Genomic DNA, 21700 nt, shown 5'->3' on the forward strand with positions numbered 1-21700 from the left:
TAGCTATTGTATAAATTATGGCATGGTATATTAAAATAAATTATAGCTTCGGCTTTCGGTGACGGCCTTTATTCTCAGTAAATCAAACTCAGATCTCGAATCTGGAATTCACATCACTACAAAAAGTTTGTTAGTTTATGGTCTGTCTTTTATTTTTCCTGATTCATTGGTTTCGATTTCAATATAAATCTGATTAAAATAAATTTTCAAACAAATAAGTTCTTATGTTATTACATGGAATCATTGGAAATGTGGTGCCTTATTTATTTAAAATAATGTGCTTTGTTTAATGTTGTCCTACGAATTCCTTGCAAGGATGATCTCATTGACGCGCTGACATTACGTTGTTTTTATTGAGATCCAAATTCGATCATTTTATTAGCTTTTTTGCTTTAGACTTAGTCCAATGACCTTGTAGTTTATAACAAGTGTATCAAATTTTTAACCAAAATGAAGAAACAGTTTTACAGAGTGAAGCAACTAGCAGATCAGACGTTTTCAAGGTAGGCACCTACATACAACAAGTATATTTTATCAATTTTTATAGATAAGATGTTTCTTTGTTAGGACGGCAAATAAGTATAGGTATCGTTTTGGGAGATATAGCTTGTGTTATACTTTGTATTCCTATATCTCCCATCCTGCATATTTATTTTACATACTTCTGTAACTTTACTGTTATTTTGTTGACTTTATCCTGGGTATCAATTAATAAATAAGTGAAATGTTCAAAGTATTTTCAACGTAAGTAATAATTATATTCCCATTATTTTATCCAAAATAAATACTATTTTTCACTTTGATACCTAGGTACCTACATTTTCAAAAAAGATTTAAAAAGAAGGTAGAATGTTATAGTTTTTAAGCCACGAAAGAGAATTGGAATACTGTAACTCAATGATACATATGGATGTTTACTTATTCTGTTACAAAATAAATTAATTCTGTAACAATATGTTATTCATGGTTTTTATTATATCTAGGTAGTTAAACTAATTGGTAAGTTTAAAAATCTGAAGTTGAAATTTAATTTTACCAGGTCAGGTAAAAATGAAGCATTGACTGATGAACTGCAAACTGCAGATAAGAAAGTGGAGAATCTTCGTCATGCACTACAACTTATCAGCAAGAGGTTGGCAACAGCAGCGGGGAGCACGCAGGGCCAAGACCCCGCAGCTAGGGAGAAACGGCTCAAGAAACTGCCAGAATACCTACTTGGCCTGTCCATGTGTGAAGCAAGCAACTTTGATGATGATGACAGCATATTGAAGTTTATACTACATGAATGTGGTAAGTTAAATCAATTAAAAAGATTATTCTACCTTTTTTTATATATCTGCTACCTAATAGATATGGTAAATTTTTAATTCGCCTTGGAATTATATGGAGGCACTAGTAGAGAGGCACTTTTAAAATCACTTACAATTATTTTTTGTTGTATCTTCCACCGACTTTCATGTATTGTTATAGGCAAAACAGAGAAATTCCTTGCAAATGAGATAGCAGAGCATGAGTTGAAGGTGGAGCAGTTGGTGTGTGCACCCCTCACCATAATCAGCGACCAGGACTTGCCAGCCATCATGAAAGCCAAGAAACAACTCAGTAGGCTAATCAGCGAGAAGGAATCTGCGGCTAGCAAGTATCAGGTAGGTTGTATTGGCAAACAAATATAGCGTCACAAATGTATTTGAAGTACTAGGGTGTGGAAGACGGGGTATGTTTTTGAGATATTACATTTTTTTTATTAAATTTATAATAGAGTTTACACGGCCAATGTTCATACTGAACAACTAGTAATAGATATATAAAAAACATTGCAGCATTTAGAGCGTCAGAGGGATGAAAACCCAACAAAGTTGAATGCAGCAAGGGAGGAGTTGGAAGAGGCTGGCATCCGTGTGGAAGCAGCCCGAGATGCTTTGGCAGCGGACATGTTCGCACTTGTGGCCAAGGAGGCCCAACTGGCACACACATTATTGCAGTATGTGAAGCTACAAAGGGCCTACCACGAGTCCGCATTGCATTCCCTGCAGGACACCGTACCTGAACTTGAGAGGTTCATAAGTGAGTACAATTAAATTATTCTTAACAAAATACAATGGAAAAATATTAAAATTTATTTGAATACGTATATTAGGTTAGTTTTTTTAATGTAGGTTGTAGTTTTAATATGTATAAAACATATGTACAATACATACATATAATACCTTATCCAACAGTCTACAAAAGACTGAAAGATTGAATTGAGAAATTCAAATAGTGACGGGTTGCTAGCCCATCACATAAAAATATTACAACCATAATCATAACCATACTCAATGAAAAAAAAATTTATAATTACACATTGACACTAGGGGCACCCATGTGTTGGCTTCCTTATCTATTTCAAGGGCTATATGAGATAATGCAATGGCAATGAGGCATGGAGGCCAGTGTCAACAGGAAGTATTGTAGATAAATATATTAAATAACTTTTTAATATTAGGTTTGCTTAGGCAATTTATTGAAATATTATATGTCAACCTAATAAAGGCAACATCTTAAAATTAAAAAAGCGCGCTGTTTGTTTAGTTTCTGTAATAAACATGAATCATCCAGCCTGAGAATCTAAGTACTTACGCTTTACTATCATCAAATGATCAAACTTATCTTGTTGTTCCATAAATTGTGTTGAATTTATCAAAAGGTATGTCAATCATAGGGTTTATATCTGAACCATTGATAAGATCTATCTTTTGTATTAAAATGTGGCATTAACATATACAATACCATTGAATGTTGGATTTAACAAATGCATGTGTTTTGCCGCACGGCAGAGCATTATGAAATTATTATGTAGGTAAGCTCACTTCTTAAGTCATTAACCCAAAAGTATTCAAGCTCGCCTATTTGTGATGTAAAAATAGTCGTAATTGAGATGTGTCATTTGTAGGCCAGTTCTTGAAACTACTTCTAAGATAACACACATAATTGACATGAATGTTCGAGAGCAATAAAGCGACTAATTGCCTTTTATATTTTCATCACATTTGAAAGTTATATCGTGTCTACTTGAAGATGAATTCTAGTTTTGTTAAATGTTATAAATACTGGTAGTAACAGCCGCCGCGTTTTTTGAGATATCTATGACCAGCTATGTTTAAATTATTATTAAATTAATTAATTTATTAGCTATTTCTACAGATGTTTAAGGAACTATAGTACCCTGATATATTTTTCTTTCGCCCTGCATTTTATTCAAATTCCCAATATGATTGTTGCATCTTGCTGCAGTATCAAACTTGTGGTCTAAACTAAATAATTTTAATGTCATATCCAAATCGTTTACGACCGCAACGTCCTTAATTAATTAAACAATGCTCCTTTTCCTGTTCTAAATAAGGCGCAACGATGACTTCGCGTCGTCATAATCTAATTACAGTACAGAGGTAAAACAAATATAAAATTCCCAATATGCAAACGTCACATCCTAATCCTAATGTTATGGCAGGCAGGGATATACTTGTTTTAACGAAATCAAGTCCTGTAGTGAATTCAATGATTGTAATTACATAATGGAAGAGATTAGTCAGTTGAACCGATCATGCGAGTAATGATCGTGGAAGAAATAAAAACGAACCTAGTAATATTAGTTAACGCCAATCACCATGCCTAAGGCATATAGCTATAGATAGAAGATATAATAAAAGTAGGTACCATGGGTTTGACTTCTATACTTACGGTGTTTACTTGCCCGACGGCTATTATTGGACAAAATAGTGACGTTTTGCGAATATTAATCTTGTGTTTCAAGAACGGGCAAATAATTTTATTTTTATTCATTGTATTCCGGTAACAAGTTCGATGACCTTCACAGATTCATCGCACTTTTACTTTGCTTTTAATAAGCAATTTAGGCACGGTCACGCATCACCAAACTGTACCTCTGTAGTCATTCGAATCTCTAGTATTAGACACGGTTTAAAGATTCGATATTTAATTGAGACAAGTCGTTGAATTGGAGTTATTCTTTTTGTAATTCAAGTATTCTTAATACAGTTTTAAATATTTTTACTACGACTTATTAACTAGGTAGTTGCAGATAATTTTGTATTTTTATTTCCTAAAAGGATTCACCTCCATTCATTCATTTAAACCTGTAATCTTTAACGTTATAAATAAACCAAGGTTTAAATTAAATAAAATGCAACACTATACACACTTATCTTTATACCTATAGATTTACTTATCGCTGGGGACGACAAACTTATTTTTCATATCAGAAGCGAAAAGACTAACCCAACACACCTGCTGTTAATATCTTTATTACGGCCGCCATTAGTACACTACTAAATAATAAGACAGGTAGCTTTTTAATAGATATGTAAATTAGTTTTAATTCTAACCGATGCTCTTACGGTTAGGGAAAACATCGTGAGGAAATGTACTGCACACCAAGTTGCCTGCAAATTCAGGCAACTGGGTGTGCAGTCATACGGTCCAATACGGGTTAGGTTCCCCTGAAAAGGTTGCAGAGGTCAAATATTCGTGTAAAAACCTGACTCACCCAATCCAGGATCCATGGTCAAGGGCTTACCCCGAGCTCCTCTCCAGAGTGGTGAGGATGCAACCGGGAATATAGCCAGGAGAAAGGTAGCTTTTTAATAGTGTCTTTGTTCAATTCAAAGTAAACTTGGAATACCTACCTTCTTTTTCTTATTTGAGAAACTTCAATATTAAGTTGATTATTTCTAAATCCCATAAACAAGAATAGGAATAGTATGTTGTTGCTATTATAGCCATATAATAGGTACCTACTTTTATTAACGGTTAGTTTTTAACTAAAACTTGAATTTTGAAAATTTTGATTTGTATTTTATATAGGTACTAATACTACTACATTCAAACATAAGGGCTATCACGTTTGAAAATTTAGAATAATAAACCAAAATGATGATAAAGTTTTGCATACCCTTCGAGGCTGCCACAATTATCTGTTTCGTCACACTATAGACAAGCAGGTTTCGTCAGGTTATTCACGACAAGGCATGTCTGATCTACTCTCAAGTGAGAGATGACATATGCCTTGACAACGGCCCGTAATAGCTGGCTTGGTTGACAGACGACAGTTCCGTGAAGCCGGTATTCGGGTACCCGCTGGAGGAGCACCTCCGCGTGACGGGGCGCACCATCGCGTTCCCCATCGAGCTGTGCGTGTGCACGCTGCACGAGCGCGCGCTCAACGAGGAGGGGCTCTTCAGGATCGCCGGCGGTATGTATTGCTGCCTTCCTTGATGGATGTACATTCGAAAAAAGCTCTCAGCACTCTTTCGAAGCAGCACTTCCCTGAACAGACCTACCTGTCGAGAGGTTTTACACTGGGCTATGTACTCAAGTCTTTTGTTGCAAAGTTGTGTTTTAGTGGTCTTAGCTTGGAAATCGCATGTTTGTGTATACAAAAATGTGTGAGATAATGAATAACGATTACAGGAACATCGAAAGTGCGTCGGCTGAAACTGTCGCTGGACGCGGGGCTGTTCAGCGTGCCGCTACCGCGCGACTACCGCGACGTGCACGTGGTGGCCTCCGCGCTCAAGAGCTACCTGCGCGAGCTGCCCGAGCCCTTGCTCACCTTCCGCCTTTACGAACACTTCATCGCCGCCTCGCGACACCCCACCGAGCAGGCCCGCCTCAACGCCCTCTGGGAAGCCATACATCTCCTGCCCGAAGCCAACTACCAAAACCTCCGCTATCTTATCAAGTTTTTGTCGACTCTGACCCAAAACCAAAGCACCAACAAAATGACACCCTCCAACCTCGCTATCGTGATCGCGCCGAACCTGTTGTGGGCCGCCGACGAAACGACCTTCGACATGAACATCACGACCGTCGTCAACTGCATCGTCGAGCTGCTCATCAAACACGCCGACTGGTTCTTCAAGGACGACATCAACTTCTTCGTGTCCTTCACCAGGGAAGATCTTCTACCGGAACTCGAATGGGTCATCGGCGAACAACCGGCTTCTCTCACTCAGGAACATTCTAATGGTGACTATAACAATATGAGCAAATCCATGTTCGATTACAGTCACGCCGGTGTTAAAAATAATTCCGATTCCGCCGGTCGCCACTCGCGGAGCAATAGTCATGATACTAGTTTAATATTGTTAGAGAATAATATAAAAAACGCCCAATCGAATAGCTCACTATCCGACCAATCTAGTCCACCTCACGGAAGTCCGAAACCTATTATGAGACGAAAAAACAAGCCTCTAGCGCCGGTACCGCCTAACTTCACGCCGGATAAAAATAAGAAGGTTGACTCGCAAACGCAAGTACCTGAACACGTCAAAGAGAAAGATACCGCCGCGCCGAAGGAGATCGAGAAGCCGGCGAAGCCTCCGCGGCCGGTCATATCGGACACGGGGAAAGTGATATCGGGCGTACAGACCATAAACAGGTCGACGTACAGGCAGAACAAGGCGCTGAAGGAGGAGGCGCGGAGCAACAGCCGCGAGAACCTCCTGGATCTCCGGCGACAGAGTCTCGAGCTGGAGAAAGAGAGGTCGGAGGCAGCGAGAGAGAAAGAGGGCTCGGTCGTGGTGAAGAGCGTGGTCGTGCAGGGCGGGGTCGCGGGCCGGCTGCGAGTGGGGGAGGCCTCGGGCGCGTCGCCCAGCGGGGAGAGGAGTCGCGTCGTGAAGCCCAGCACGCAGCCGCCGCCGCGCCCGGTGGCCGCGCCGCGCAGCCTGCCGGCGGAGGACGGCGAGGTGCTGCTGCGCCACAAGCCGGCCGTGCCCGAGCGCCCGCCCACGCTGCGGCCGCACAGCTTCCGCGGCGCGCGCGGCTCCGCGGCCGACGCGGACGCCGCGCCGCCCGTCATGGAGCGCACGCACATCTACACCATCGACAAACATCTGCCGGCTGCCATGCAGGTACCTATCATTCGTTTCTTGTACACTTATTGCTGAAGAATAAAATTTGATTCCTCTGTTTGATACAGTGATATTATATCTATCTTATTCTCGCCCTCTGAAATTGTACTTATTCTTGACTAGTTTTAAACAACCTCTACAACTATTGACAAAAATTCCAGACGTTATTCTAACTTAGACGTTTTTGTTTGATAGACATCTTGAATTTGAATGAGTAAATTCTAAATATTTAATCTTAATTCAAAACTGAATAATGATATTATTTAAGGACCAAAATCATTTCGCATAACACATAATTCCTTGTTCACCCAGACGGGCCCCTCTCCCGAGGAAGACGGCCCCCGCGCGACAGTCCAGCGCACGCACAGCTCCGGCGGCAAGGACTCCGAGCTGGAAGAGAGCAAGGCTCTGAGCCGGCAGCTGTCGCAGTCCGAGGGCAGCATCTCGGAGGCGCCGGCGTCGCCGCGCGCGCGCCCGCCGCGGCCGCAGATGCCGGCCCCGCCGCCGCCCGTGGCGCCGCACGCCGTGCAGGAGAGCACTGACCTCTAGTAATGACTGGTGAAGCAGTGCTGTCGGTAGTCCGGCTGACGATTTGGCCTCGAAAATGGTGACAATATCCATATAAATGCTGCTGAAATCTTAGACGATTACTACGACCTGGTTAGCTGTCTCACACGCGTGATGCATGATTGAAATGTATATAAATTTAACGCTGTAATGAAAAAGCGTTATCGATAAGCAATACTATCGATATAATCGATAGTTCTGTTTCTCATATGTAGTATAAAAACTATTGGCTATTGATATTGTGACTAGTTTTGGGGTCATGATACTTTTAAAAATACTATCGATAGTAATTTGGTGTTGTTGCTGCAACACTACACTGCTGAACACGTCACGCTGACGTCATGTGTTCAGTCTTCACGGCTACTATGGAAGTGACTGATATGAACAGAAAAATATATCATATATAAAGTGTGGTATGAACATCTTGTTCGCTTGGGTGTTTTGTGCCTCAGAGCCGTTCGTGAGTGAAGTTTAGATTGTAATAACAAGAGACTGACATGTTGTATTTTCTATTGTTGTAGTTGCCTATTAATTGGCTGTTTACATTCGCTACACGAGGGAATGATTCATTTGCATGAAATGAGTATTATGTACACATCTTTATTTTTATAATTTAGATAAGAAATTTGTAAAAAAGATCACTGTTTCAAAAGAGATCACTTGATAAATTATTTTTGACAGCTTAGTGATCTAGTCTTCAAATTCCAAAAAGACATATCGGCTACTTTGTCAATTTAGCTTTTTTCATACTAAACTAAGATTTTGTATGTGTAAGTATCGAAATTGTACAATATAGTGAATTTGCAATGATTCCTTGTGATATTAGGGAACGTAATAACGGAGCCACGCCCTGGGCGGGCGCACAAACGTAACATTTGTATGATTAGCCATATTTTTTTAATATGATATTTATAATATGACCGTGCATTAATTAATTTTATTTAGCCGCACTGTTTCAGTGAATATATTTAGGCTTAAGTATGTTACGTAGTATTTATGACGTTTTATGTGATACGCATTTTATTATTATATACTGCAAGTATACAAGCTTCTGTTGTAAGTATTATTAATACAAATATTCCAACATCACTTGTTTTATTTTAATGAACTTGCCTATGAGTATTTTGCCTCTAAATAAATATACAGATTAATTCTGTTTCTGCTTCGCAAAAAGTTTTGAGTGCTGAAAGAATGAAATCCTTGTAGGTATTTGAGATTGTAATATATTAATTATGTTTGCCATTTAACAATGTAATAATTTCGTTTGCCTACTCTTAGCAGAGAAGTGAGATTTGGCAAAATATGCGCAGATTCTGTTATGACTTCGTCCACTTTCTTCATCCTCTGATGGTTTATGTAGAAGCCGCCGGCATTGATTATCCTTATTGCATCATCTGAAAATATTTTACATCTTATTTTGGGAGCTTGTATTTCGCCATTATACATTATTATTGATCCGAGAGCAGACACTCTACATCTATTTGCAGATTCCTTATCTTCACAACATTAATGTTAGATTCAAAATGTTATGTTAATGTTAGATTTCGAAATAAAATACAGACAGAATCAACATTCTCGAAATTACTTAGATTAAAAAAAGGAACTTACTTTCTGTAGGGAAACACTTTGCTTTCAACCCGAGGTCTAGCACCGTGATGCCGGGCGACAACAGCAACGTGACTACGGGCGCTCCCTCGAACACCTGCTCCAGTTCTTCCGAACTCAACGACACCAGCGCTCTCACGTCCTTGCTGTATATCGCCTCGGTCGCTTTAATCGCTCGCGACAATCCCTCTTCTGAAAAATATTTTAGTCAAATGACAAACCGTTGTACTACTTTAACAACTCAGGGTTTATCTTAAAAATACTATACTAAACATTATAATTGCGAAAGTAGGTTTGTTACCTCTTCATAGGTAAACCTCAGCAGTTCCATGAAATTTTGCAGAGGTACATAACATACAGTGTGGAATATGAAGAATTTTTATCTATACTTGATATTAAATAAGATATAAAAAGAAAATGCTGTCTTACCTCCATGTACTAGAGTTGTTAGTTGCTCAGCTAAACACATCTGTGGGTACCTCTCTTGGGGATGTTGTTTGTGTTTGAACATTATGTCTTTGATTTCTCCTAAACTATAAAATGTAAATAATTTCAGTAAACGTTCCACATCCGAGTCCTTTGTTCTAATAAAATATTGATATAAACTAAATGGACTAGTTTTTTCAGGGTCCAGCCAAAGAGCATTGCCTGCAGATTTGCCAAATTTGTCACCTTCTTCTGTTGTGACCAGTGGCAGTGTCAGACCTTAAAGTCAATTATAAAAAAAAATCATTATAAGTCAAGAATTAACTTGTCTTATTTTATTTCATAAAATATAATTTACGTTAATTTTAAATATCATAACTGACTAATTAATATTTTTTATATTGATATTTTACGCCGTGTGGTTCCCGGCACCAATACAAAAAAGATAGGACCACTCCATCTCTTTCCCATGGGTGTCGTAAAAGGCGACTAAGGGATAGGCTTACAAACTTGGGATTCTTTTTAGGCGATGGGCTTGCATCCTGTCACTAGTTGAATCTCAATTCGTCAATTGTTAAGCCAAATAGCTGAACGTGGCTATTCAGTCTTTTCTAGACTGTTGGCTCTGTCTACCCCGCAAGGGATATAGACGTGACCGTATGTATACATACATACATACATAAAATCACGCCTCTTTCCCGGAGGGGTAGGCAGAGACTACCTCTTTCCACTTGCCACGATCTCTGCATACTTCTTTCGCTTCGTCCACATTCATAACTCTCTTCATACAAGCTCGGCGGTTTCGGGTACTTTTGACCTGACCCTTTACCAGGACGTCCTTAATTTGATCAAGATACGTTCGTCTAGGTCTTCCCACTCCGACCTTTCCCTCCACACTCTCCTTGTATATCTGCTTAGTCAACCTGCTTTCATTCATCCTCTCCACATGACCGAACCATCTTAACATACCCTTTTCTATTCCTGTAACTACATCTTCTTTCACATCACAACATTCCCTTATCACGCTGTTCCTTATCCTGTCACTCAATTTCACACCCATCATACTCCTTAACGCTCTCATTTCCACTGCATTTATTCTGCTTTCATGCTTCTTTTGCCATACCCAACTTTCACTCCCATACATTAATGTCGGGACCAACACGCCCCTGTGCACAGCCAGTCGAGCCTTTTTGGATAGTTTCTGACTGCTCATAAAGGCATGCAAAGCTCCATTCACCATGTTCCCCGCGTTCACTCTCCTTTCAATATCACTATCATACTTGCCATCTGATGTAAACTTTGATCCTAGATATACAAACTCTTTCACTTGCTCCACTTTTTCTCCTCCAATCAAAATATTACATGCTGTCATTTCTTTCTCCATTTCAAAAACCAGTGTTTTAGTTTTACTTACGTTCACTTTCATTCCTTTCTCTTTTAAAGCTTCATGCATACAGTTTACCATCTCCTGTAACTCCTCCTCTGATGACGCCAGTATAACCTGATCGTCGGCATAGAGCAGACATTTGACGAGTAACTCATTCATCCTTAATCCACTTTTAGACTCTTTCAAATCTGTCAAACAGCTATCCATAAATAGGTTGAACAGCCACGGTGACGCAACACATCCTTGCCTAACGCCTTTCTCAATCTTAAACCACTCAGTGTGCGCTCCGTTTATCCTGACACAAGCACTCGAATCCTCATATAAGGATTTCAGTGCTCGTATTAAGAGACTGCTCACCCCATGCATAGAAAGTGCTGACCACAATTCATTCCTCTCAACTCTGTCATAGGCCTTTTCCAGATCTACGAATGTGCAATAGACTTTTTGACTCTTGGCCAAAAACTTTTCGGCTATGCACCGCAAGGAAAAGACCTGATCAGTACATCCCATTCCCTTTCGAAATCCCGCTTGAGCATCCCATATTTTGTCATCAGTTTCATTCCTGACTCTATTAATCAATACCTTAGCATACAATTTGCCGACGACGCTAAGCAGGCTTATACCACGATAATTTTTGCAGTTCAGCTGTGACCCTTTTCCTTTGTAAAGTGGCACGATAACAGCCTTACACCAATCTTTTGGTACTCGGCCGCTTCTCCAACACAAATTGAAAAGGCAGTACAACTGACTAGCTACTACGCCTTTTCCTGCTTTAAGCATCTCGACCGACACTCTATCACACCCAGCAGCCTTTCCCGCTTTCATACTCTTAAGTGCTTCCACAATTTCGAACATTTCAATTTCGCCTTCCATCTCATTCTCTTTTTCTTCGCTATAGCAGAAATCTTTCTTATTTCCTTCCTTTTTTTCAAATAAACTTTCAAAATAGTCCTTCCATATCTTTAGTACACATTCTTCTCCTTTCACAACGCTACCATCCTGGCATCTGATCCTAGTCAGCTCTCTGGTTATAGTATTTCCTCGGGCTGACCTTACGGATTTCCAGAATACTTTCAGATTTGACTGAAAGTCTTCTGATAGCCTTTTATCAAAATCCTCTTTATACTCTTCTTTCTTTCTAATCACAGCTTTCTTAACCAAATCTTTCATTTTCTTATATTCCTTACGTGCTTCATTCACATCTTCATCAATAACCTCTTGCATTCTTAAGTTAGCTTTTGCTGCTAACAAATCCAGCCATGCTTTCTTCTTTAATCGCACAAGTTCTTGCACATCTTTACTCATCCACGCATTTTTGTGATTTTTTCCTTTCCTTCTTCTACTTACACCACACACTTCAACAGCTACTTTCACAATTCTTTCTTTAAATTCCTTCCATCCATCTTCAATATCGCTCATTTCCTCTAAATCTTCAAATTCATCCTTCAGTCTATTAATATACTTCTTACCTACATCCATATCTTGCAAATTTTCTACTTTTACTCTTTCCAAAGCGCTGGTTTGCTCCCTTACCCTGTGCCGCCAGCGATTGAAGATACCCCTTATCCGGGATATCACCAGTAAATGGTCCGAGTCAATGCCAGCACCGCGATATGCACGGGTATCCAGCACTTTGTTCTTCAATCTTTCATCTACAATCACAAAGTCTATCATACTTTTTAAAATACCTTCCACTCTTGTGTAGGTGTGGATCTCTTTATGTTGAAACATTGAGTTCGACACAAAAAGATCCCACTCTAGACAAATTTCTAATACACTTCTTCCATTATCATTCACCTTTTCGTCACCAAACGCACCAAGCACCTTTTCATATCCATCACGCTTTACACCCACCCATCCATTAAAATCACCTAACATAATAATCTTCTCATTTGGCTTGGTAACTTTCAATACTTCTCTTACACTATTCCAGAACTCCTCGTTTTCGCTTTTTGCTGATGTTGTACCCCTCGAACCCACATCCCAAGGTGCATAAACACCTAGAACGAAGATCCGAGTGATTCCAACTTTCAGCCTAATCCATAGAAGACGAGGGCTGACACACTCATACTCATTCACGCACTCCGCCATTCGTGCAGAAAGAATTAGACCGACCCCTTGACAGCCTCGGCTGGTACTGGAAATTCCAGACCAATACGCCGTGTAAGGGCCGTGCTGCGTCGCGTCGCATCCTTTCCGCTTCGTTTCATTCACGCACAACACATCCAAACGTCTTTCATCCATCATCTGGCATACTTCCTCAATCTTATCCTTCATTCCTCCTCTTACATTCATCGTCGCAAAGCGGCTTTCAGCAGACCGCATACCGCTCCCGCCGGGAACGAGACGTGATGGGGTGCGGACACCATCGCCGCCATTTATATGCTTTTTAAGGTTCATAATGCGATTCCCACGAGACGCTAGGGAAAAATTTTGTCCGCCCCAGCAGAGCCCCGCATGCCAGGGTAAGGCTAGCCATTACCTGGGGGTCGCCCAACCCCATGGCGGAAGTGGCACGCTCGAGACTAGGCTCGCCCCTAGCCATGCATCCATCGGCGCGGCAGACCTTAGATTGGCAGGGATTTACATTAAAGAGGAATCCCAAGTCTATCCCTTAGTCGGCTCTTACGACATCCGTGGGAAAGAGATGGAGTGGTCCTATTCTTTTGTAATGGTGCCGGGAACCACACGGCGCACACCGTATGTATGTATGATATTTTATGTGCACTTAAATGATATTGCAAAGCTTTTTAAGACATTACATTTTTATATTGTAGGTTATTTGCAAAAATAATGGCTAATAATGGAATAACTTACCATAAACAGTTTTGTTTTCAGTTCTACTAATGAGTTCATGACCAGCACTTATGTTCCCCATTTGATCACTACCGCCAATCTGTGCAATAAACGATCAATTAAGACAATATATTTACTATACAATCTAGAATACTATAAATGTCATAGCTTAACATAGCCTAGACTATGATTTTCGTTATACTTTTAGCTGTTTCAGTTCCATATGGTATAATGTTTGGAGCTGTTTTCGGATTCTCGCCTTTGAACTGAAAGGTCCCGGGTTCGATCCCTGGTCAGGTCATGATGGAATGAGAACTTTTTTTGGATTAGCCTGAGTCTTGGATGTTTATCTATTATTTATGTATTTATCAAAAATATTGTATTGTTAAAATCGTATCTCGTAACAATAGTCTCGAAATTACTTCGAGGTTAACTCAAACTTTTTAATTTGTCCCATGTTTATTTATAATTGTGGGTGGGAATTTCAAAGCAAAATACTGACCTGAAATCTGCAATCGAATTCCTTCAACAAATGCAACCAATCATAAGATTGGAATATCTGATATGCAAACTCTGTAAAGCTCATTCCAGCAGCTGACTGTATCCTAGATTGCACACTCTGCTTTAGCAGCATCGTGCCCATCCGGAAATTGCGACCAATCTCACTCACAAACTTGATAGCATCTATATCTCTGTACCAAGTCTCATTGTTCACTATTCTGAAAACAATAAAAAGCTGAAAAAGGTGTGTAATAAAAAGTAAATAATGTTTGACTAAAGTTCTTTTTTATCAAAATAAAGAATTAACTAGCCCACAAGTTTTACTTGGAAAACAGGTAAAGACATTGAGCACACACTTCAATGGTTTCAAGAAGTCTTCATTTTTTGGCCAAATGTACTTGTAATGGTTCTCAAACACAGTTTCTAGATTCTTTTTGATGCATGTGATATTCTGATTTATAACATCAGCTTCCAAGGCCACACGGTCAGTACTTCTTCCACTTGGATCACCAATGTAGCCAGTAGCACCTCCCAACTGCAAAAAAGGAAATCATGTATTATTATTCATATAAAAATATAAATACAAGTAGGTAGCAAAGTAGCTAGCTGTCTATTTTAGAAATTCTTTTTCTACATACACTAACAAGAAAGGGGACTCTTTCAAAACTAGAGCTTTGTCAAACCCATTAAAAATGAAGATGGGACACTTAAAATTAATATACTGCTTAAAGTTAAGCTTTTCACCTATTCATCATTTGAGCCCTACCTGTGATTTTATGGTTGAACAATAAGGCTGGCCGCATAAATACATGTTCCATATTTGATTTTCTAACAAGGAATAATGATTTGTGATTCCAGGGCCTAGCGCAAACATTATTTTTTATTTATTCGGGATTTATACATGTCAGTAGAGGATAATGAAGGACAATGTTTTATTAACAATAGAATTTTAAAAACTAATAGAATACGGAATAAAATTTTATGCAGACAGCCTACTTAAGTAAATTTTACTTACCAATGCTATAACCTTATGGCCGCTACGTTGCCAGTGTAAGAGATTAATAATGACAAGGAGGTTCCCAACATGAAGGCTGTTTGCAGTAGGATCAAAGCCTGCATAAACACACTGTGGAGACTTGTTCAGCAAATTTATTATTTCGGTCCTGAAATTGTAATGAAAACCTTACATAATATCTTAATAAGACAAGCAATATGATAATGACATGATATTGTCAACTTGTACAAGTTCTGGTGTGCATAAGAATTTTGTTTGAGAATGTTTCTTTCTCACGATTTTTGGCATAAGTATCAATTAGTATCAAAATAAATGTATGTAAAAAATTTAAGTTTTTAGATTTAATTCACAGTAACTACATGAATACAATGGGATTTAATTCTGGGAACCACTTGTTAACGCGATGTTTAAATTAATTAACATTAAAACAAAAGTTCATAAATGGTATTATTGTTATATTTTTATGAAAAATAAATTCTTACGCCGCCGTGCTTGGGAACATGTCTTGATACATTTCACGTTCATGCAATTTTAGCATATTCCTGTTGGTGTAGAATCGTCTATGCGACCAGTTCGACGAGGAACGGTTGCCAGTTTTATAACATCGTAATAAAGTGTATAAAAGTTTCATTTTTGTTTTTAAATTTCAGTATTATTTAGACATAACCTCAAAAATACAATATCTAATGCAGGGTTGTTTTCAAGGACATGTAGATATTAAATCTTATTGATCTTGGAATAATTATTTAAACTATATTCAAAACTTGGACAAAAAACCAAGCTATTGGTACTTAAGTAAGAACGAGGTAGGTACACAGCTGACTGATTATTTTTGTTTTGACTCTTTGACACTGATGTGAACACTGCACTGATCTGATCTCTATTTGTACTACTTACATGTCAACGTCATTGCCTACAGAACTCAGCACGACACAGACAGGGGCATATAATATGATGGTACCGGGAGCGATTGATTCGTTCGGCTCGACCGCCATCAAAGGGAAGATTCTCTGCTAAGCTCGGTGTTATCCAGCCTGGAAACCGTAGCTAAGACGATGTTGAGTCGGAGGTTATATTTATGCTCCAATCCGTGAAATCTTTGTTTGCGCGATTTTAATTCTTCTCTGCTATTGGCCGAGCGCCTCATTTTCTTCTTTGATTGACAGTTGGTGTGTGATATGAGTGATGTCACCACAGTATCATACATACAGTTTACATCTTTATTCCTTAGAGGGTAAACAGAGCCAAATATTGAAAAGACTGGAAATCCATATTCAGCAAATATAGACAAATTGCACTTAAGACTAACATAATTTATGCATTACATCTTGTTTTCCTCGTGGACCAACTGATATAACTAGTTTGTGATAACTCAACTTTAATAGAATGATTATCACTTGAAAAGACTACTACATATATATACACCTTGAATATATATCTAGATACGTCCATGTCAAAAAGGATAGGGCTAGCCAGGATACGTACCTAATGACAAAAAATACACACAGATATTTGATATTTATTTAATAATACAAATACATTCTATGGACTTTCTACTTTTATACTATACACATTTGCTTTTGAAGATGTAAATAGCTCAGTGAAAGTATTATTTACAAAAGAAATATCTAAACCTCTGACACAGTAGCAACAAACACTAGAAAATCACCTTAGCACAATTCGATTACAAACAAATGACGGTGTGATCGACAACAACCGATATTTCATAAAGTACCCTACCTTCATAGAACAGAAGAAAGCTGAAAGACCAACAACTTTTTTTTTTGTAAAAGTAAAAATTATTAGTACCCATGTTTTGCAGTATTGGTTCCAAACAATCAAACAAATTATTTAGATAACCAAATAATGAAGCCTTAATTATTACCCAATGTTTGATCCCATAAATATTTCACTGTCTTTAAATAAACATAGTAATGCAATAGAGGGAATTACAAGTGCACAAATTAGAACTTTATAATCAAAGATTCATGATTAAAATACAGGTAATTCTATAAAAATACTATTTTCCTATGGAGAAATAATAATATATATTTATAGGATGTTATCTTTGATTATAAACCTCTAATGCGATAGAGTAATACTTAACAAATAATACTTACGACTATAAAATAACATTGAAATATATAAAAATGCGAACTAGTCTTCAAGGGTGACATTTTTGAATAAATACGACATGGATTCCTTGTTGTGAATGCGGCGTATGGCTTCGCTGAGGAGAACGGATATGTCAATGGTTTTTATTTTGTTGCACTGCATTTTTTGTAGCTCGTGTGGAACTGTGTTGGTGACAACCACCTCGTCAATTGGCGAGTCTTCGATAAGGCGCGGCGCGTCGGAAGAAAGGAGCCCGTGGGTGGCCAGCACGTATATTTTGTAAGCACCACACTCTTTCAGTACTTCAGCGGCTGCCACGAATGATTGTACGTCATCGATCATATCATCCTGAAAGGGTTGTTTTGGTATTAAATAACTGATTCTTTTCTTTTTTTTTTTCTTTTATTGTTAGATTTTATTAACAATTATATAAATATTATAATAATTAAATCAAATTAAAACTAAAGCTAAAACTACTTATAAAAAGAAAGAAAAAAAGATACTTACAAACTAATTAATTTAAAACTAAAACTACTTATAAAAATAAAGAAAAAAAATATGACTACAAACTAAAATTTAATTTATAAATTGTACAGTCCCTGCATTCTTTTCTTATGTTTAATAATAATACAATCATTGATGATACACATGTATCACTCCACTATGATTCTGTCATTACTGTACAATTGACCGTAATAGCTAAATAGATAAACTTATAATGTTTGTAAAGTTTTTTTTATGTGCAATAAAGATAATTACATTCATTTATTCTTTATTGTCGACCCTTGTGGTCTAATAATCATCAGGTTAAATGCTCAAACCCCCCAAAGTCAGTACCTACTTGATCAGGTTAAGTTGATATTTGTATTACGAATACATATCAATATGTGCGCACCAAAGAAATTTAAACCAAATATAAGAAGAAAAGCGTTGGTGGTCGAATCGGTAAGGTGCCTGGTTAAAAAGCGTGATGCGCGGAAAGGCACAGGTTCGAATCCCACCTCGGCCTTGTGTAGATTCATTTGAAAACTAACTCGCTTCGTGTAAAAACCTGACCCAATCTAGGATTGATGGTGAAAGGCATACCCCGGGCTCCAAAGTGGTGAGGTTGTAACGGGGACTAAAGCCAGGAGGATGAAGACTATAAAAAAACGACGAAACCTTTCAAAATAAGGTAGGTGCAGGTGTAGACGTGCCAAGCGAAGTCTTGTCGGGACCACTCCCGTGTTCCCAGATTGTCATATGGCATCAAACACACAACAGTTTCTTGTTATTTCATCTAGCCACATATACAACATATAAATAAATATATAGGGGCAAAATTGCACAGAGAGCTAGCTCCAAAGTATAATTGAGACTACTGCTATGTGATACATACATACATACATATAATCACGTCTATATCCCTTGCGGGGTAGACAGAGCCAACAGTCCTGAGCGGACTGATAGGCCACGTTCTGCTATTTGGCTTTAAGATAGAATTGAGATTCGAATAGTGACAAGTTGCTAGCCTATCGCCTAAAAAAAGAATCTCAAGTTTGTAAGCCTATCCCTTAGTCGCCTTTGTGATACAAACTCAACTATATTCTCTTACTAACCACCATGATAGCTATCCTGCCGCCGACGTCGCCGACCACGTTGATCGGCGGCTTCTCCTTGGCGGGGTGCACCGGCACTCCCACGGACACGTCCATAGTGCGCGACCTGTCGACACTATACAAACAGTGAAGATTCACTTGTACATTAAATGCAAAATTCAAAACTTTAATTAATTATTATGGGACTCTTCAATATAACTTAATAATTTTCATATCTTTTGGTTTCACAACATTGGTTGATGTCAAATAAATTACTTAAAACTAAGTTTACCGCCGCTTCCAAAGTGTCAGTGCAGAAGAAGCGGTAACGAATTGCAGTGCAGCATTTTCTTTAAATGCTTAAATCCCTATTGCAACTTAGGAAATTGAATGTGGTAAGCTGATTGGCGAAGATTTTCGTCACGATTTGCCCAAATCAAGCTGCAAACTCAATAATATGTTTAAAAAAAAATGTCATGTGTCAAGAGACCTTGGTATACACGGCGGAGAGTAACGGCCGTCGACCTCGTCACTTTCTGCCTCCTTCTGCTCTCCGTGTATGACGGCTATGGCCAGGCGGAGACGTTCAGCGTAAGAGGTGGCCTTCTTTGCGGAACCTGGGTTGCGGGCAACTATCACAGAGTTCCGGTAATCTGGAATCTGAATATTTATTTTTTTGTTTACTAGGTGGTTTGTGTTATATGAAAAGAGACTTTTGTGTCATAAAGAAAAAGAAAGACATATTTATTATTATAATGCATAGTCAATGCTTTTTATGTGCACTGCTACTTTGTTTATGGATTTTTTCCTTATTAATTTGGGTGACTGGAAGAAATCCCAATAGCACATAATTTAATCATTAATTATTAATTTAATCAATCATTTAAACTTAAAATCCAATGATTGTTTCGTAATTTGTTTTTCTTAAGTTCAATAAAAGCCTACAGACAAATAAATATTCTGATCTGTTAAAATTAAATAAAATACTCAAGAGTAGAGGAAAAATAAAAAATTACAATAAATATGTTTGAATGATTAGTATAAATGCATTGAGCTGCACAGCCCAATCAGTAATGCAAAGGCAAAATAATTTAATTTTATTGAATGGAAGCAGAAATTATTCTTAACTGAAAATTAAAACATGGAATCAATTAAATCATTGTCATAAACCACAGGTTATTTGTAAGACATAGAACATTGTCATTTAAAAAAATAAGATTTTAGAGTGAAAAAATCTTACACTTTCTTGGATGTATTGCAACAGGAACGGTGAAGCTCTAAGATTATCAACTGGGCATTCATAGAAACCCTGGATCTCCTTCTGATGCAGGTCCATAGTGATGATGTGTGTCAACCCCGACTTGCACATCATTTTAGCCAACAGCTTTGTGACAATGCAACCTCGTTTCCTCATTTTGCACTGCTTGCTGTATGGCAGATATGGAATCACCCCTACAATGGACCGTGCAGAAGAAGTTTTACAGGCATATGCCATTATGAGTAGCTCCATGATGTTGTTGTTGACATCCCTAAAACAAACAACATATAATTTACTCAAAGGATAAGTTTTAGTTTTACTAAATATGGATATATTTCTTTCACTGCTGCTTTCAAGTGTAAGAGATTGTAAGGTTTAATAATATTCATATTTTTGACCCTTTTATATTTAAGTTAACTATATAAAAATGAATATTATGATCCAAGTTGGGAATGCTCTGCAACCTGAATTAGCCATGCATGGATTGTGGTCAAATGCAGATTTGTGACAAAAGAACTCAAAAATATCAGTGACTATAACTTACTTTGTACCAGTTTGAACAATGTAAATGTTTTTTCCACGAATTGAGTCTGCAATCTCCACCATAGTTTCTCTGTTTGTCTTGTGGTAAACAGAACATCCTCCTTTGCGAACTCCCAGACGACTGAAATTAAATATTTGATGTAAAGAGATTGATGTTGAGGCAAGAAAACATGAAATGCATCAAAAATAAGTTGGACTAACTCAATGTTTATCTAAATATTGAGTTAGTCCAACAAGTGCTAATAAAATGAGGTCAGAATGATTGACCTTGATTGATGAGCAAAAGTAAAACAAGAATAAAGTAATAAATCGAAATAAGGCAATCATCACTTAACCAATTACTCACTTGGCGACCAATTCGGCTAATTCTGGATGCGAATTGCCGCTTAGAATCACGATGTCCGATGTGGAGTTTCCTTCCATATTGCTTTTGTGTGATCGATTAGTGAAACCTACAAGCCTGTAATGTCATATTAAACGGATGAGTTGTTTTAAACGTGGCCAGTAAACTATATAAATAAGATTGAGGAAAGGGCATCACGTTGGATCAACAAGAAAAACAATAAACCTGGTTTTGTTGAGTAACATAATAACCTGTTGCCAGATTGTACTACACCAGAATAGAAATATTAAAGAAAGCAAAATCTAAGAAGTTATAATTTTGGTGATTTACGTTTTAATAACTCGTATTATATATTGTAAAAGAAAGCACATTAAATTTAACAACGAACGACGTCTAGAATTCACAGTAAATGTATAGAATTCACAGTAATTGACATTTGAAAAGATGGCAGAACTGACTTTTTTTTTCTTTTTGCCCTTTTGATCATAGAAATTTTAATGAAATTGACAATGATACGCTTTCGCTATTCGGAAAGGACCTTTCCTTAATGTTACATCTTGCGCCAAATAAAGATTTTTCTTTCTTTCTTTCTTTCTTTCTTTCCTTAAAAAGAAATTCTTTTGCTTATAGTACAGAAAAAATAATACTTTGACATC

The 21700-nt window shown here is 37.9% G+C and overlaps 3 protein-coding genes across 7 annotated transcripts; 1 reads left to right on the forward strand and 2 right to left on the reverse strand.

Moving 5' to 3' along the window:
* The first annotated feature begins 120 nt into the window (after positions 1-120).
* On the forward strand, positions 121-8567 carry LOC106142587 (rho GTPase-activating protein 44-like). Of its 2 annotated transcripts, none has more exons than XM_013344399.2 (7): positions 121-503; positions 1040-1290; positions 1471-1646; positions 1821-2064; positions 5102-5251; positions 5470-6911; positions 7224-8567. In XM_013344399.2, exons 1-7 carry the CDS (start codon positions 451-453, stop codon positions 7458-7460), a joined length of 2553 nt encoding a protein of 850 aa, XP_013199853.1. In that variant the 5' UTR covers positions 121-450; the 3' UTR covers positions 7461-8567. The 2 variants fall into 2 exon arrangements, with proteins under 2 accessions (XP_013199853.1, XP_013199854.1); XM_013344400.2 differs by lacking the exon at positions 121-503 and adding an exon at positions 566-744.
* Positions 8568-8666: 99 nt separating this feature from the next.
* LOC106142588 (tyrosine--tRNA ligase, mitochondrial) lies at positions 8667-16628 on the reverse strand. Of its 2 annotated transcripts, none has more exons than XM_013344402.2 (8): positions 16106-16628; positions 15209-15356; positions 14550-14728; positions 14195-14411; positions 13714-13792; positions 9513-9788; positions 9087-9275; positions 8667-8872 (listed from the first exon to the last, which is right to left on the reverse strand). In XM_013344402.2, the coding sequence occupies exons 1-8, from the start codon at positions 16201-16203 to the stop codon at positions 8709-8711; spliced, it is 1350 nt and encodes a 449-aa protein (XP_013199856.1). In that variant the 5' UTR covers positions 16204-16628; the 3' UTR covers positions 8667-8708. The 2 variants fall into 2 exon arrangements, with proteins under 2 accessions (XP_013199856.1, XP_013199855.1); XM_013344401.2 differs by lacking the exon at positions 16106-16628 and adding an exon at positions 15691-16080 and having other exon boundaries at positions 8668-8872.
* Positions 16629-16717: 89 nt separating this feature from the next.
* LOC106141949 (phosphoribosyl pyrophosphate synthase-associated protein 2) lies at positions 16718-21510 on the reverse strand. Of its 3 annotated transcripts, none has more exons than XM_013343585.2 (7): positions 21375-21510; positions 21048-21161; positions 20703-20822; positions 20141-20429; positions 19391-19560; positions 18922-19036; positions 16718-17671 (listed from the first exon to the last, which is right to left on the reverse strand). In XM_013343585.2, the coding sequence occupies exons 1-7, from the start codon at positions 21413-21415 to the stop codon at positions 17366-17368; spliced, it is 1155 nt and encodes a 384-aa protein (XP_013199039.1). In that variant the 5' UTR covers positions 21416-21510; the 3' UTR covers positions 16718-17365. The 3 variants fall into 3 exon arrangements, with proteins under 3 accessions (XP_013199039.1, XP_013199053.1, XP_013199047.1); XM_013343599.2 differs by having other exon boundaries at positions 21296-21484; XM_013343593.2 differs by having other exon boundaries at positions 21270-21484.
* Between the last annotated feature and the right edge of the window lie 190 nt (positions 21511-21700).

Source organism: Amyelois transitella, chromosome 12 (genome assembly GCF_032362555.1).
Source record: "Amyelois transitella isolate CPQ chromosome 12, ilAmyTran1.1, whole genome shotgun sequence".
Classification (NCBI taxonomy): Eukaryota; Metazoa; Arthropoda; class Insecta; order Lepidoptera; family Pyralidae; genus Amyelois; species Amyelois transitella.